Source organism: Ipomoea triloba, chromosome 12 (genome assembly GCF_003576645.1).
Source record: "Ipomoea triloba cultivar NCNSP0323 chromosome 12, ASM357664v1".
In the NCBI taxonomy this organism is placed as follows: Eukaryota; Viridiplantae; Streptophyta; class Magnoliopsida; order Solanales; family Convolvulaceae; genus Ipomoea; species Ipomoea triloba.
The window spans coordinates 27345139-27363147 of record NC_044927.1 but is presented as its reverse complement, the minus strand read 5'-3'; the positions used below and the strand labels follow the sequence as shown (position 1 = coordinate 27363147).

At 35.9% G+C, this 18009-nt stretch overlaps 2 protein-coding genes and 1 non-coding gene across 6 annotated transcripts; 2 read left to right on the top strand and 1 right to left on the bottom strand.

Annotated features, from left to right (window-relative positions):
- Positions 1–1253: 1253 nt before the first annotated feature.
- Positions 1254–1326, bottom strand: TRNAA-CGC. The gene has a single exon. It is a non-coding gene; the product is annotated as a tRNA-Ala (tRNA).
- A 7597-nt stretch (positions 1327–8923) lies between these two features.
- LOC115998252 (zinc finger protein CONSTANS-LIKE 9-like) lies at positions 8924–12214 on the top strand. Of its 2 annotated transcripts, none has more exons than XM_031237761.1 (4): positions 8924–9158; positions 10740–11222; positions 11487–11633; positions 11814–12214. In XM_031237761.1, exons 1-4 carry the CDS (start codon positions 9054–9056, stop codon positions 11907–11909), a joined length of 831 nt encoding a protein of 276 aa, XP_031093621.1. In that variant the 5' UTR covers positions 8924–9053; the 3' UTR covers positions 11910–12214. The 2 variants fall into 2 exon arrangements, with proteins under 2 accessions (XP_031093621.1, XP_031093622.1); XM_031237762.1 differs by lacking the exon at positions 8924–9158 and adding an exon at positions 9907–10363.
- A 1225-nt stretch (positions 12215–13439) lies between these two features.
- Positions 13440–17675, top strand: LOC115999752 (probable plastid-lipid-associated protein 14, chloroplastic). 3 transcript variants are annotated; one of them, XM_031239654.1, is made up of 14 exons: positions 13440–13570; positions 13727–14059; positions 14160–14203; positions 14319–14397; positions 14486–14602; positions 14686–14868; positions 14985–15071; positions 15339–15448; positions 15547–15634; positions 15713–15793; positions 15870–15946; positions 16346–16481; positions 16578–16640; positions 16822–17675. In XM_031239654.1, exons 2-14 carry the CDS (start codon positions 13745–13747, stop codon positions 17476–17478), a joined length of 2037 nt encoding a protein of 678 aa, XP_031095514.1. In that variant the 5' UTR covers positions 13440–13570; positions 13727–13744; the 3' UTR covers positions 17479–17675. The 3 variants fall into 3 exon arrangements, with proteins under 3 accessions (XP_031095514.1, XP_031095515.1, XP_031095513.1); XM_031239653.1 differs by having other exon boundaries at positions 13450–13631; XM_031239655.1 differs by lacking the exon at positions 14486–14602 and having other exon boundaries at positions 13447–13631.
- Positions 17676–18009: the final 334 nt, after the last annotated feature.

The window sequence follows — 18009 nt, the reverse complement described above, 5'->3', positions numbered from 1 at the left end:
AGATAGATATATACAACCAATTACCAATTATTTAGTAACATAATAACCTATCAATTAATAGGTACTACATTAGTGTTAGTATCATTTTTTTTTTTTTGAAAACATGTTATTATCATTAGTAATATTACTATTTGGTTAAATAATTTAGAATAGCGGCGGTACTTGATAATAGAATAAATGACAACTAAAACAAAGTTTATGAATTCTTACATATTTTAATTTCTTGAAAGTCAACACTTACACCTAGATCGGCAACTTGCATAAATTTTAATGAAAAACCCCACAAGATGAATAACCAGAGGACAAATAAAGTACATCATGCAGATGTATAGTGGGTGGCAACTAATTAATATTCCCTTGGTGGTTGATTAAACAAAATACTAATAGTAATTATAATATTATATATTGCATGCTAATTTCCCAAACCCTATGAGCACATTGAACTATATACCGATGTGGTTAAATTAAAAGCCCTCATATATATCATAACGTAATTTTATATATATATTAAAAGTGCTCTTTAGACCTCTTGCTAAACTAATTACTTATTGTAATTTAGGCGCGAAGTGACTCCCCTAAATTGGAAGTTAAGAATTCGAAGCAGTATCCTACATTGTAACAAAAATTTATTGTGTCTCCTTCTTTTTTTGCCCCATGTCAGAGGGGAAGAGGAGATAGGGATGTATAAAAATAAATTTAAAAAAAAAAAAAAGAAGGAATTCTTTTAACTTGTTCTGATCGATCTAGGATAAGCTTAGCTTATTGAGATTGGTCTTACGTCGCCGTCAATAAATGAAAGAAGGGATATATGATATGATCTCCATGCATGCATGTTTAACTCAGAAGCTATGGATCTCGATGGAACAAAAGATGTATGTATATATATAACTATATAAGAGAGGGAGAGAGAGAGCTAATAAATTAAACCTGATGATTATGATATGACAGTGCATGAAGGGAGCTGAGAAATCAGAACCGAACCATCTACGGCGGCATCGATCATCGGTGGTGGATGGATGAGGGCATGCGGTGGCAACCGCCACCACCTCCACCGTCCTCCGCCGCAGGCGAGGACGAAGAGATGGCTGCGCAGTGCAGCGGTGGAGGGCGGGGCCATTTGAGATTAATGGGCAAAAGGTGGATATCGATGTGGAGACGCTACCGTTCCGGCCTTGAGATCAATGGAAATACACTACGATATGCTGTTTTCTCGCCAATATGTGGTTACACCATGCAGCCCTTATGGAACAAAATGGAGGTGCGGGGAATCGAACCCCGTGCCTCTCGCATGCGAAGCGAGCGCTCTACCATATGAGCTACACCCCCTGATGGTTTTTAACGGCAAACAATTATCAAGATCATGTTCAGGGTACGTGTCGTGGTGTGAACGTCTGAAATCTGAATACTTGAAGCAAGGTTTCGTCTGCCCTGCTAGTTCCAGCTTCACAAGACAAAAAGATATATATAAACCCATACCAAGATAAGTTTAAGTGGTTAGATTAATCAACTTAAGTCTTATTTTTAAAGGCAAGATTTCGAACTTCACTGAAAACTTGAGACATAATAGAGGTGCCAACCAATAAGTTGGATTACGAGTGTGTACATGCGTCATGTTGGGTTGAACCAAAGCGAACATGATTAGTATGGTGAAGTACAACCGGCCCATTCACAAAATGTTTATTTTTAACAAGTTTTTGTAGTATATTTATGGGAAAAAAAAAAGATATATAAACATTCTTATTGATGAATCAAAATATTTCACGTAAGCATGAAATTAAAATTGATTTTGTATGTCCATCGGAATACTTCAACTAATCATCTAATTAATAAAAAAAGTCTGAAATCACTTGAATAACTTGAAATTTTGAATATTGTATGCAGAGATGAAAAATATAAGAATTAAGAGTACGAGTATTGAGTAGTGTAAAGAGAAAATCATTCCAAATTAAATGATGAGTCCACCAAGCCAAGCCTGACCCGCACGGACATCACAATTCACCACAAGTGATAGATAACAGTGCAATTTGCACCCAAACTAAATCACATGACGACACGTGCCGCAAACGACCGCGCCCATCAACTTGGAAAGTCCGATCCGATGTGTCCCTCTCCACAAAAAGTGGAATAAGGTTGTCACTTGTCACATTATCAATATCGTCCTATTCCCCGCCGGGCAGATTCTTCCTGTATATTCCATCCGGATTTTCCTTTTCTCTAGAAACCCCGACGTGGATTACTTACAAAAATCACTTTCGTAATATTAAGTTACCATTATTTCTAGACAATAAATATACGTTCCAATTTCACAAATTAATGTGTGGACCATGATCCACACAGTGCGGACCATATTAAAAAATACATTTGTAATATACTAAAAGTACATTATTTGTATATTAAATATACATTATATAAAATAATGTACTTTTAATACTCAAATAATGTATTTTGTTCAATATAATATATATTTTTAATATACTAAAAGTACATTATTATTTTCAAAAAAGAAAGTACATTATTGATGTACTGAATATACATTAATTGATAGTATGATCTATAATTAATAATGATTGTTTGAATTTTATCACCCGATCCGGACAGATAAAAGAAAGTGCATCCTACATTTTCATTTTTGTTAAGCAGTGACACAATTTGCAATCAAAGGTTTTGGACCGTACGAAGGTTAACAAGTTGGGCCACCTAACGTGGTGCTTGGCCTTGGTGTCAATTATTTAGTCTTTATAAGATTCAATTTGAAAAGGATTGATAGCGACCATAGTTATAAACATTCAATTAATGTTAATACTTTAATTTGTTAATTCCTTATAACATGCACCAATTGGTAGTATGGAAATAAAAATACCCTAAAGGCTGAAACCAATAAAAAGAGATCAGGGTCGAATGTCGATAGTTAGCAGTTGATAAGGAGCTTGATCTTACATTCCTACCAAAAAACAAAAAGGTGCGGTACAAAACTCCAAGCACGTCATTGTACAACAATTCTTGGTTGCACGAGAAGTTGTTCAACGCACTATAAACACAAAAACACTGCACTCATCAACTAACTAGGTTGTACAATAATCAGAATATGTCACGTAAGATTTCCGATACCTCTCGAGCTTTCGCTTGCACTCATCAACTAGGTTCATTAGGTGGCCATGAGAGATACATTGCTTCCATTTAACCAGCTATAGACCAATTTTGAGCCAACCTCAACAATGATATAAAAACTAATCATACTTCAATAGAATTGTTTGCAATAAATTTTCTATTGGCCTCTTTAATATGAAGTGATGGGAATACATTTGATAGGTTGGAGTTACAATGATTTTAAATTAAATATTCGAGGATAATAATAATAAAGGGTACGAATTATGCAGTGCCAAAACATTGTTGTCCGAGGTTAATGTAGTGTCAATCACAAAGTTGTCTTCATGTAATCAAACATCCTCGGAACAGCACAATTAACAAAACTATGATTTCATTGGCAATCATAAAGATAATCGTTATTAGATTGTCATTTCATGTTTTAATTTCGGTTGGACGTACTGAGTTTAATAATTAATTATGACCATTCGTCGATTGTTAATTGGGTTTGATAATCTTTAAATACTTCATTAATTGATATGTGAATGGACATTTAAAGAAAGTTCGCACCCTATGATGTGTAATAGTGTAATGGATGCATTTTGTGCAATTTGCAAAGGTTTGCATGTTTATTTGCACTTTTATATATTTTTAGATACAAGTTGGTTTGGTTAAAATTGTAGGAATGTAATATTAATTTGTTTGGTTGAATGTTATATTTTATGTTATATTACATCAGGTACATAAATGTCCTCATAGATAATGAATTGTGTAAAAATAGTTCAATTTTGAAAATATTTTAGTTAATTTGCAAGTCTTTTTTCTCACAATTCAGAATTTAACAAGATGCTTCTAGTAAAATAAAATAAAAAATAAGGCAAAAGGGTCAAATAGGTCCATGTACTACCATTGATTGTTCATCTAGCACTATGAACTAAAATATGGTCCATCTAGGCCATTATACTCTTAATAATTTTTCATCTAGCATTTTTAGCCTATTTCTAACAAGTTACCCATCTAATTTGATGACATGGAAAAATAAAATTAGAAAAAATGATGACATGTTATTTATGTGGATGTTTTGGATGATTTNACAATATCTTAAGTTATTATAAAAATAATTTAATTTTCATATATCGATTTTCATGAAATCTCATTGCTGAACGATAGTGAATACCCCGCTATATATACACTGTAGTTAAAACTTGAACTAATTAATATCATTTTTGGTCCCATGACTTTTGAGGTCTTATCACTTTTGGTGTACAACTTTAAATTTTTTTCAATTTTGGTACCTAACTTTGTTATTTTTATCAGTTTTGGTCCTTCTTGCCAAATTGATGGTAAAATGTTGCAGAATTTTATATTTTAAGGACAAAATCATTATCCCAATGAAAGATCTTCAATATCTAAACAAAATAAAAATCATATTAAGAGAAAAATAAGGATTTGTCAATCGTCGATGCTATAAATCTCATAGATCTCTATCTAGTTTCTGTCTGTCTTCCCCATTATTTGCGCTGATAAAACTCCTATAAATATGATTTTACAGTGATTTTGTTTAGATAATGATGACGTTTCATTGAGATGACGATTTTACCCTTAAAATATAAAATTCGACAACATTTCACCGTCAATTTGGCCGGAAGATCAAAACTGATAAAAAATATAAAATTAGGGACCAAAATTGAAAAAATTTAAAGTTGTACACCAAAATTGATAAAACTCAAAAGTAGTGGGACCAAAAGTGATATTAATTCTTAAAACTTTATATAGCAATTTTGATTTCTACCCTATTTCATTGCAAGAAATTATTTTTTTCATTAATGAAATAGGGTAGAAATCATCCAAAACATCCACATAAATAACATGTCATCATTTTTTCTAATTTTATTTTTCCATGTCATTAAATTAGATGGGTAACTTGTTAGAAATAGGCTAAAATGCTAGATGAAAAATTATTAAGAGTATAATGACCTAGATGGACCATATTTTAGTTCATGGTGCTAGATGAACAATCAATGGTAGTACATGGGCCTATTTGACCCTTTTGCCAAAAAATAATAATAATAAGATGACCGGTTAGTGAATGATTAGTACCATTAAATAATACTCTGTATTATTTAATTAACACTTTTATTTATTTTTATATGTAATATGAGGTCAATTAATATATACAACACCGTAAACTTTTTGATGAATTTATTATTGATGTCGACCCATATTGTGTGTATATGCGTGCGTGAACGTGCAAATTTTTTTAACCATTGTAGATTAGTTCTATACAATAATGGCCTTTGTTTTTTCAAGTTACGTTGAAATTCTTTGGGATGAAAAGTATGCATTAATTAAGGGATGAAAGAAATGAAAATAATTAGTGCTTTCCTAAAAGCCGGCAATGCATGGTGGGGAGCTGAGCTATGAACTTTTGCCTAGCTGTTTACAAAAATGGAATGAGCATATTCTTACCAATATTTAGTGTGTGGTGTGAGGGTGAGGTAGGGGAATGTTTACGGTGTTGATCAACACCGGTGTTCTTTGGGTTCTATACGGTTGTTACTATGATCGAAAATTGAAACTATAGAAATTTAGGGTGTGTTTGGTTCGAACATGTAAATCAATAAATATGTTAATGAAGAAATACACATTGTTTGGTTGACAACTTTTTTTAAAACGTGTATAGGATTTATGTAATTACAAAACCAGTTGCCTCCACTGAGGCTCAAACCCACTCCCATCATCCATGTGGAGTGTTAACCGGGACACCAAGTGCCACTAGACCACAAGATCTTTGGCTATTAACATATTTTTAAATATACTTTATCTTTAAAATAATTTTTTTAAAATATAAATTTAAATATCAAACACTATCTGTCTCTGAATTCAACCACATATATGTGAAAATTAATAAATTATAGTGTGCCAGTTGCCACTATCTCCAAAGTGCACATTTCTCCTCCTAATTTTCCCACCACTTAAAAGTAAGCATAGAATATCCTCTTCCCCTTAATGCATTTTACATCACGAGTTGCAAAGTCCATATTCCTCACTTTGAAAGCTATTTGACCTTAACTTACACACTTCCTAAATTGGAATCCCTTAGCTTGCTATATACTCCTATGGTGGTTTGATGTATGGCCCTAAATTGAGGACTAGCTTGAGTTACTAAATTCATCCAATAAGATATTTTTATGCCATAAAGTATTCTTTCACTCGTGAAAACAATTGAAGTTTCAACAAACGTATAAGTCGAATATAATGGTGCATTCCATGTTTCAACATGTACTTTTATATGGGGCAGCTCAGTTGGTCACAGAGGTGAAGTTTCAGAAGAAAGATCAGGAATCGAGTTTCACCTGCCAGAGACAGTGTGGGAGCAACCTCTCAAGGGAAGGGGGACTACATGTTATGTCCCGACCAGTCTATGTGTTCAATTGAGTTACCATACTTTACATCCTCTCATATGTTATGTCATGACTAGACATGAGGACCCTTGGTTTGGGATTCAACCTCTTAGGAAAAACAAATGATAAATCCAATTCTCTCATCTGTTTAAATCTATATACTTGAATCAACAATCAAACTATAATAAAATATCCACCTCTAATTAAACATGCCCATATCAAGCTTGAATAAAAATTTCAAATCCTCATCAAACAATGAACTATTTAGACTTGAATCCACATATAATTGTGCATTTCTATCTTAGTCCCCAATAATTGTATACAATAATGTATAAAATTTTTAAATATATATACTGAAAACTGAAAATGAGTTTCTATATCTATATAAAAAGAAATTACTATTTATGTAAAGGTAGCAATGTAGGTATGTTGCAATTTGGTAATCTTTTTGGGAGAATCGTCTTTCCATTTCCCAAGAATTATTGAAGTCTAAGCCATAAGTTTCTGACCTTTGCATGATTGGGAAGAACCGCAACATATGAAGCCTGACATTGGAAAGGGTATACAAAAGTATAAATCCCAAAATTTTGGTGCACCAACTTGCAATGTGGTAGAATATCACTCACCGCTTTCAGGGCCCAACTTTGAATATTTTGTTCCCACTGGATGACAGAATCTTTCGTAATCGATAAATTATACTCGTCGTGTATTGATTTGATTAACCAGACTTGATTAAAGTTATTTATAATTAGTTTTTGGCCAAAAATCTTGTAGTCAAGCGGTATAGCTATGGTTCTCTTAAGTGAGAGGTCACAGAATTTGTACTTGTACCTAGTATAGATTTATAGGTCACTAAATTTATCGCCAGACTGAGCGTGTAAATTTTTACTTTTTTTTTTCATCTCTTTCATCTTCTCTTTTCTAGTCATATTTATAAAAACTACCATTGGCGATGCCCAAAATGCTCCTCTCTTCGCTAATTTATTATTTGTCCCTGCTGCACTTTTGTCCACAAGATATCGGGCATTCTACACGCGCTGCAAGAGCGAGTGAGATTGTAATGACAGAAACAAAATGATTACTGTTCACAGTCCTGTCCACAAAGGGTGAAGTGACAGAGTGAGAGCCAAAGATTTTAGGTTATGTGGCAGTCAGCAATATGGCATGATGGGCAATCAATTATAAAAATGGGGCATTTCACAGAACAACAATGGAAGTGATTAAGAATGATGAGAGAAAATGGTGGACAATTCCATATCAGACTAATAATGATGTTGATCATGCCCCTTTCACACTTTTGTGCTCATTGAATTATTCTCCCATGTATATACTTGCAAACACTTGTACTACATTGTAGTACAACTTGGTTAATGAACTGCAATTTGGTTAATGTGTCTTTTATCGTGTTGAGTGATCATTTATTTTAAAAAGTGATTTATTATTAAACGAAGAAGAAGGCAATTATACTTTCTCTTTCTTTATTATATTAGATGACGAGGCAGATTCTTGTAATCTTGTTTAGATTTGATGAGATAGAGAGGAAGCTCATATGAGCCAATGACTTAAACGGGCCTAGTAGAGTACACCCAACGTATCAATTGTTTAATGACGCCCAATTGGCCAAGTGTGGTGGATAAGTATAACTACAAGATTTTCTTGTGCTGGGAAGTTTATACTAGATTGACCAATGTCTGACACATAACAAAACTAATTGTGTCATTTGAGTAGCCTACACAATGACCATCCATATACACCAACCACGATGTGGCATGTTAGACTCATTTGCCACAACTCATCATGACACTAGTCGTAAACTCAGGTATAATTAGTATGTTTTGCATATGTAGCACATCTACCTTGTGACATAGTGTAATTGTAGACTTATGCTCCGACCTAATTTACTTCATCATAAGCAATTTTTTTGTCCTTTGAGAATGACAAAAGATCCTTCTTTGTCCTTGTAGTTAATCCGAAAAAGTCCTCCCAATGTACAATTCAATAATAAAAACAATTATGGTAATAATGCCATGTAAGTTTTAAATTTAATATTAATGTATGAAATCGTGTAAGGTGACATCTAATTCAAGTGTAACCGTACTTTAATTAACAAGTAAAAAAGTAAAAATAAAGTAATTTGTCAAAAACTATTTAGTTGAATTATAATCTTACCTTTTATTTTTTGCCAAATGAAAATTTTCACCTATTTCCCCTCCACTGGCTGAAATTACCTTACGCTATTTTGCCTTGGTTTTTTTCCCCTTTTCATAAAATTCATAAATTATGAAATAATATCATTATAAAACCCAAAAAAAAAATGTTTAATTCATATTTCATGAATTATCATTTGCTGTATCAATTAATTGAACAGCTCAAGAGCCAAACAAAAAGATATTCTTTTTCAGATCCATTACTCTCCATCTTTCCCCCTCTGTGTATTGCTTTTCCGTTGTTTGTCTTCTAGCTCCCTTTGACACCATATAAAAGGTCCCTTTTCCCATTGCATCAAGTCTCTCATTCAATTCGTTTGGTCCAGAGAGAGATAGAGAGATCGAGAGAGAGAGAGAGATGTATGCAGAGACTGAGCTAATGTTTACTTCCTTCCCTAGCTTTCCTCAAGAAGTTCAACAGCTTGAAGAGTTCTATTGCTCTCAGAAACCCAATGCTCCAATGGTGAACACTTTATCCTTCATCTTGAGATTTCCCTTTTTTCTAATTTTTACATGCTTTGTTGTTCACTCAGCATTTCTGTGACTAATTTGAGCAAAAGATCTGAACTTGCATAATGAAGTTGTGATTGGGGTTTTTGCTTCTGATATTTGGGGTTTATTGTATTCGAATCTTGATCTTTAAACTCTAAAATTTTCACATTTGAAAGTAAAATCTTCAATTTTGGGTTTAAGGGTTTACTTGACTAGCTTGTATATGCTGTGAGCTAATTTGCTTTCCCCCAATTTCACCATGCATAAGCAGAGAGATATGGAGTGAAAGAGCCAAAAATGGTATATTCCTTCTTTCTCTGCTAGTCTGCTTGACTTGGGCAAGGAAGAGAAGCAAAAGTTGAATTCTTTAGTTCAATTTATTTACTATAAATCATTGTGTACAATATTCTGTTTAGTAGATTATTTATAGAAAGCATCTCAGTTCTCTTTTGTGGGCTAGATCAGTGGAATGAAAGATATTACTATCACAGTATCATGACCATGAGTTCCGTGTGGACTCTTCTGTTTTCCATTTCTTTCCACCAAAAAGACAGGTGGCTATTGCTTCCTGTTTGCTTTTGTGTTTCTTTTTGATACATTAGGTTTTTCGAGTTACGTCTGACTAATTCTAACCTCCCCAAGAACCGTTGTAGAGGTAAATCGTGAGTCGCCCTGTCAGTCTCGGGGTTCCCACCTCCCATGCCTTTGTGTTGCTTTTGTGTTTCTTTGATTGTTGGGTGTTGGATGAACCCGTTTCTTTCTCAAGGATTCACTTTCCACCGCGCTTAAAGAACCAAAAAGATTAAAAGGTTGGAAAGAAGTGAAAGAAAGGCTGACCTTTTTGTGGTTATAGAAGGGGAGTTGTGTATAGTGGGGCTACATAATTAGAAAAGGGTGTTTCTTTTTCAAAAGTTACAACCTCTGCAAGAGAGGCTGAGTCGGACAAATTTCTTTTAGTGCGATTTTGTGTGCTTGGTGAAAACTTTTGCTTACTGTTTGTGGTTAAAGAGATGCCGAATTGGCTTTCCCACCTTACTGTATAAGTTCGTGAGGACTGGACGTGTTAAAAATCTGCATTTACTTTGCTCTGATCTTACCTTTCTTGAAATGGCCTGCAATTACAGCGGGATATATTGTCAAGGTGTTCAGTCTTATTCGTCTCGAGACTTCCTAGTTGTGAGTGCAGTCTTTTTCCTTCATATCTTGGGATGGGTATAAGCAGTATTTCCTGGAACCTACTCGATTCTTTCACTAAACTTCCATAATGGATGTGTGGCTTTAAGCAGAGGATAACTATTCCCCTCTTACCTTTTGATGCTTTTCTACTGTTTTCTACCTATAATTTAGGGTATTATTTGATCGTAACGAAATAGTCTTAAATTACTCTTTAGTTGACAGATTTTCATGTCTAATAACTCGTCTGTAGTTTGTACTTGCAAAGTTTGTAATTAGAACAGTAGAGGTGTTTTAAAACAATTTTGTCACTTTCCTTATGTGGCATGGCTTCTCAAGTTTTTTAATCATATATCTTATTGGGGCATGCACTATACAGGCATCTGCTATATCAGAATATGACCTCGGTGGAGAGGGGGACCTCTTCAACGTTCCAGAGCCGCTTATTGAAGAACCACTGTTGGATATTGATCCAATGACAGCTGCCATTTCAATGATTTCTTGTGGAGATGATGTCATGTGCCATCAAGGACTCAAGATTTCAGACATCGAATCATCATTCGAGAACGAACAGCTCTTCAATGACGTTTTCTATGATTGCAAGAAGGATCTTTTGGGGAGCGAAGCAATAGTAGAAACTCCGCAATCTGAAGTTCTCGATGTCAAGATTCCTATTGATAATACTGACGAAAAATTGGCTTCCGAGGGAGTGTTTCAGAAAAGTGGGAGCTCGGAGTCTCTGAGCTCCATGGAGTGGGTTCAAGGGGCTCCTCCAACGATGCCGAATTTTCTCACTTTTCCGGGAATGGACTTTGGCGCTGTTTATGGTATGAGGAGGTCATACAGTGAAGGCGACATAAAGGTTCAGTTTAATTACTCGTTGTTTCATCAATTTTCAATCCCGGTTAAGTTATTTTGAAGGGCTTTCTTGACTATGCCTAAATCTTGAAACTTTAAAGTATATTGACAATTAGTTTTAGGTGCGAGAAAAGGATTTCCTATGAGGAACATAGCGTATAATCGTATATTGCTTGTTAGTTCCTTAACACGACGTCTAGAAACTGAGAAATCTATAGACGTTTCAACAGGATGGGTCTTCCTCATTGATACTGAGTTTTTGTGACAGACTCTTGGCAACCGTAACGTGAGCCTCATCCACTCTCCGATGGGACACCAGCCGATTATCAGCAGCGCCATTTCTGAAGACCGACAAGAGAAGCTTTCGCGATACAGGAGCAAGAGGAACAAGCGGAACTTTGGCAGGAAAATCAAGGTACCTCTCTCTTAGGATGTTTCTCTTTCAGCAAAACTCACACAGTTCCATCCACTTATAACCCGAGTTTTATCAGCCTCGGGGAAATAGGAAATAGGAAACATTCTTACTCAACGCACACACATAGTAGTGAACGAAGCAAGACAAACGACGTGGTTCTAATTCTGTTTTTATGGACAGTATGCTTGCAGGAAAGCGTTGGCTGATAGCCAGCCAAGGATTCGGGGAAGATTCGCGAGAACAGAAGAAGCAGCCGATGCATCCAAGAAGCACTGACTGTTTTGAGTCTCTCTAGTCTCTACTAGCAAGAAGAATGTAAAAAAGGGTATTATTAGTTACTGCTGCAGAAGCAAGGGAACGAGGAAATCTCGCGATACAAACCAGTACAATGCAAAGAAGAAGAAGCTAAGCTTACGCGATATCTGCTCTATAAACCGTGACCTTAAAACTGCAAGTTTGTTGTTCTTTCATTAGCTGCAATGATCTTAGAAGTGTAATCCAAACTAGGGCTGTACATATAGTGTAGTAGTGTTTGTTGATGAATATAATAAAGCAGTAAGTATGTTGTTTCTTTGCTTTTATTCTTGTTGTTATTCGTCCCACATCGCTTAGATAAACCAATGTTGTATGACTAATAAGGCAGAGTAGCGGAGGCGTTGATAACTTGACCGTGGGGCGACGTGAGCGGGTCGGGCCATTCCGTTAAGGTTTGGTCAGGCCCAGGAAAGTCCCCGGGCCGTTACTGCAGAGATGCAGGCTCGGAAACGAGTTCGCTTCACGGCTGGGTTCTATCTCCTTGTGGGATGGGCTGAGACCAGTGTGGAGCCTAATGGACTCTAGCCGGAAGCGCCTTGGCCAGTAAGACAGTTATTCACGTGGTCCATCCGGACTAACTGAACGGGGCTTACGACCCTGCGGTCCCCCTTTTTAATTATATAGTTACTAACAAAACAAACTACTAAAGTCTTTTTTTAATTTTTATATTTTTTAATTACAGTTTCTATAAAACAAACTACTAAAGTCTTTTTCTAATTTTTAGATACGGAACTCTTTTATTCCGTCAATCACTTCTTTTGAGATTTTTAGATACAGAAGTCTTTTATCTAATCAATCACCTCTTTTGAGATTAATGTTATTTCTTCAATATATATTGTTGTGGGTTATTATTTTAAGATACGAAAGTATTTTATCCTATTAAGCATACTATAGATCTTAACCCAAATTATTTATCTACAATCAATGTTGCAGAAGGCGCTAGTCAGGTGTCCAAGGGCGTCTAGTGTCTAAGCAACCGAGTAATCTTAGTATATTGTCTTCACTTTTCTCACTCACTGGAGGTATATAGAAGAGGAGCAAAGGAAAAAAAAAAATCACTTGATTGATTTGAGCGTCGACTCGAGAGAGTTGGGCACTAACTCGGCTTAGTTAGGCTCCCAGCTCAACGCCTAGTTGGTCGGTCGATTAAAAACCGCCTAGGATTTAAATCGCTTTAGTTTATGAACGCCTCATCGGAGTTTGTACAATTGACTAGACCAATTTTTACAACACGGTCTACAATTAATTTATTATGGACATTTAGTTAATATATTAAGTATATTTTTGTAAATAAAATAAAAGTACATGATATATTGTCAAAAAAAAATAAAAATAGTACATACTCGTAATATTTTAATTACATATCCATAGGGCACGGTGTGGATTGGTACGCACCAAAGCACTGAAATCTGAAGATGGTAGAAGAATTACTGGAGCTTTTTACCAGCGCAGAAAACGACAGAATGGTAGGAGGGCGTGGGAAGCGCGGGGACGGAGGATGAGATATTTGGAAGGGCGGACGTTGACCTGCGCTGAGCTCGTGTCGAGAGCCTTTACTGCTTATACGTGCACGCAATTCTCACACTTTGCTCGCTTCTCTGCTACTCACAAAACGCCGTCTCGTAAGTCCTATTTATGCTTCATCCCTTTCTCTTCATCTTCTCCGTCTCTCTCCATCATACTGTAAGTGATTCCATTACTAATTGCTCCATGATAATAATCTCAGCCTCATACTTACCTGATTATAATTGTCATCTTGTTAAATTTTTTTTATATAGGCGTAGAATTGGATATGTATGGCGTTAATTGGTGTACTTTCGAGTCCGAGAATGGAGTCTATTGAGCTCCGATGCTTTAGTCTAACGAATTCGCCGTTTAGACGGAATGTTTTGCCTTTGGATCGGAGAAAAAAATTTCCGATTCGTTTGAAGAAGCTCGGGATAAATACGACTTGTTCGCTGTCCAGCGAGGCTTTGCCTACGGTGGATTCTGGCGGGAAGGGCAATCTTACTGGCTCTGCTTCCTTAGAGGATGATTTAAGCCATGTAACTAAGTTTAAGATGTCGGATTTTAAGATTCGTAACCGTGTTAGCATTGGCTTTGGTGGCAGGGTATGATCAACTAACCTTTTTAAAATTTTTATTCCATTGCTGCAATGAAGCATGAGAGTTTTGAAAGCAGTATTTGCATTTATTTTGATCTTTATTTCAGGCTGGTGAACTAGTTTTTGAAGCAGTGGTGAAGGATCCAAATAGGTGCATTGTTTTTGTTTTGTTTTTAAATATTTTATGTAAGTTTAGGATATATAAAAGTTTTGTGCTAATTGTATTATTTCTCTTTGATTTTTGACTTTTTGTAATGGGAATGCAGTCCATTGTATAAGACTAGAGTTGTGCTTCGGCAACACTTCAGTGCTCAAGCAAAGCGTAGAGGGAGAAGGGCAATTGAGGTTTGTGAAATGTATATATTTAATGGTTGGGATGGGTTATTGGAGTGAGCCTTATGAATGTAATAGTAATGTTGCCATTGTCTTGTAGGTGTTAAAGAGACTAGCTCATAGGAAAGTCATGTATCATTCTTACTCAATGCAAGTTCATGGCTATGTGTGCTCATCAACAACTGATGATAGCAGTTCATTTACCCTAGTCCATGGGGTATGCTGCATTCTATGCTAAACCATTTTAAAATGTTTGACTTCAAAATCTTAAGATTTACTAAAACCTCTCTCTGGATTCAGTATCATGGGAGTCTCTCTTTGAGACATTGGCTTCAACAATCTGATTGGCTCTCCACACTAGAAGCTACTCTTGCCTTGGATGAGGAATCTGTTAGAAGGGTGGGAGATGATACAGTTGGTGGCCCAGCAGTTTCCAGACAGCTGCGACTCATTCGAATTTTGATGAGAGATCTCTTGATTGGTGTATGTATATTCTGATGTATCAAGGCTACTTCTATATGCTTTCTTCCCTCCCAAAAGAGAAGACAAATTTTTTTCCCATATTTTTACACTTTATGATCACTCTTTATTTGTTTCAGGTAAATTACTTGCACAGTCATGGACTTGCTCATACAGAATTGAGGCTTGAAAATTTGCATATTAGCCCAGTAGATAAGCATCTTAAAGTGAGTATCACTTCTTTCTTTGATGTGCGGTCATAGAATTAAGAAGCTGCCATGTACTCTTTTATGTTGCCGGATGATTTGACAAAATGAGATCTTGCAAAGTAGCATACACATTCAACATTCTAGGATGGGTTCATAACCAAATCTTCAATCATAGGACACAAAACATGGTTTAGATGTGCTGTGATGTAAATGGATTTAAAAGTGTGATGTATGCCAATAGTATGGACCTGTGTCTTAAGAGTTCCTACATTTTTTCCTGACCAGGTGGGTATATTGGGGAATGCCTCTGATTTTTATGGAAGTGGACTTGAGGATACCACATCATCATATGGTAATATGGATAGGCGAAACATGATGATTGCATTTGATATGAGGTATGTTGTAAATTTGTAATACTGAAATATGTCTGTTTTAAGTTAACTGGTTACCTATGAATTATTAACAATCATTCCCTGCTTCTATGTGTGCCAAGGTGTGTTGGGTTCATCATGGCAAAAATGGTACTAAGGGAACTGATGGACCCACTGAATTTTGCAAAGTTCAAAGCATTCCTTACCAAGGTATACTTTGTTTGAGCTTTGTAAGTGCTGTAGAGTCTTGCCTTCAGCCATACATAACTTTTTTATGTGCATGTCCAGGCAAACAACCCATCCTGTCTGCGTGAGTTTATGCTACATGCTTTTAGCCGAGATTCGTCACCAGGAAACCTTGGTATACAGGTAGGAAATTTTCTCTTGAATTGTTTTGGATGCACTAATTTCCCATACATGTACTGATATTTTATTTTTCTTGTAGATACTTGACAGGAATTCGGGTGCTGGTTGGCATTTACTATCCTCACTCCTTGCAACAAATCCTATGGAAAGAATAAGGTATCTTAAATTTGCATGAATGAACTTATTTAAAAAATAGAGTTTTCTGTTTCATATAGAAGGCAACTCAAATCATGGAAATCATCTATTAATGTTACTGAAATTACTTTTGCAAGATACATGCAGTAGTTCTGTGTATAAGTTTTATTTCATTAACACTGCCCTGTTAGATGTTATTCAAACCAGTGTGCTTATCATAGATTAACTTTTGCTTTACTCTTCTAAGTCTTTAATATAGATGTTGTTATGAATATAGTGAATTGAACTTCCCTTGATGTGCTTGCTCTAGATTTCTGTATCAACTAGATTTCTGTATCAACTTTTTAGCTGGACTATTCCTCTCCCGCCCTCCACTGTAAAACAATTTTTACTAATGAAGAATTTTACTTATCTTTCTAGTTGCTTAAACGCTTTGAGGCATCCATTCTTATGTGGACCAAAATGGCGGGTAAACCCATCTATCGAGTTGATTAGATGGAGTCTTGGTTCAACTGCTGTTCGAATCACAGAGGAATACATTTATGCTCACCAGCAGGTTGTTTATTTCTAGAGTGAGGCTTTTATATTCTCTTTTATCAGGAAATAAATATCTTTCTTATAAGTTCTGACCTTTTATGTTCTTCTGATCCAGCGAAATAGGCTCGCACATTTTATTGAACTCATGGAGATCTTAAATCCTCATTCTAAACCTAAGGTATTTCAAAGTAATCCTCATGGAGATAGTATGTTCCATGGCATTACTTATCCCATTTTATTGAATACATATGATTTTTCTTTGGTCTCTTGGGAGTTGAGATGCTAGACTGTAGTTTATCTCCATTTTATTTTTTGAGATCAAGTGGTGCTAGAAATAATCGCAGTCTACTGACATGCAGCATTGGCTGGAAAAGCTTCCTGGGAAATGGCGTCTCTTATACTGCACAGGCAGACACATAGGGCTAACTCTCCGGCAGCCTTCATTTCGCGTGCTTATTGGTGACGTGCACCTTACCATATCCAAATCATCAAAACCCAAAACAACATTTTCAGTCTCCTCCCACATTGGTTTCAGAGTTGTGATTGGAAGGGACTGGCCTCACGACAAGTCTGGCGTCAATGGAGCATTGCAAACAGGCACTTCTTTCACACTGAGAGCCGGGAGGCGGGTGTATCTTACAGAGGAAACTACCACAACCACAACGAAGCTACCCTCATCATCAACACAGGATTCCCAGGCTTCTGTACAGAAACGGCTATCCAGTAACCAGTGGAGAAAAGTCGTCCCTATAAAGGAATTCCCTTCGAGCCTCCCCGTAGCCAAACTGATATCGGGCGATATTGAGGTGGCAATGTCTCTGGACGATCCGCTGGTCCGGAATGTAGAAATGGCACAGAAGGTAGTTCAAGAAGTTAGAGTGCAAGTCCCTCCTGAAATATTTGATCCTTCAAAACTTGTGTGTGGAACGTACGTAGATTCAAGGTTGCTCGTTCTTCGTAGCGTCAATGGTTCTGCTCTCCTTTTCACAAGATCTTGTACGCACGAAGAATTGTGAATATATTTGTTTTGTTAACTTGTAAACAAATTAGTTAATAGATTAGCTTAGCGACATTGCAAGGATGATCTTTGTGGTATCAATTTTAAACTTTTACAGGGCTTTTGGTTAGAACTTAGGAATTAGAGGGAAATGGATTGTAATTCGGTGAGAAAAAAATAATAATGTGATGATAAAGTAGAAATTAAAATTAAAAATGTCTTTATCCTCCCATTCAATGCTGAATTATAATTCATAGGAGAGGGAACTTGAATTGCAAATTGCAATTCAACAAAAGGTAAAAATTGTAATTAAATGAATTTGGTAGAATTATAATTCTCACTAACCAAACAACGTAATTTAGAATTAAAATGAATTTTAATTCAATTGCAACCAAATAACGTAATTTAGGGCATCAATTAATTTTAGTTCAATTGCAACCAAACAGCCTGTTAAGGAGTAAGGACAGTTGGTTGGGGCCCACTTTTGTTCTGCTATGTCTGTAATTAGGGGAAGTGAAACGACACCGTATTATTATAACGAACACGGAAC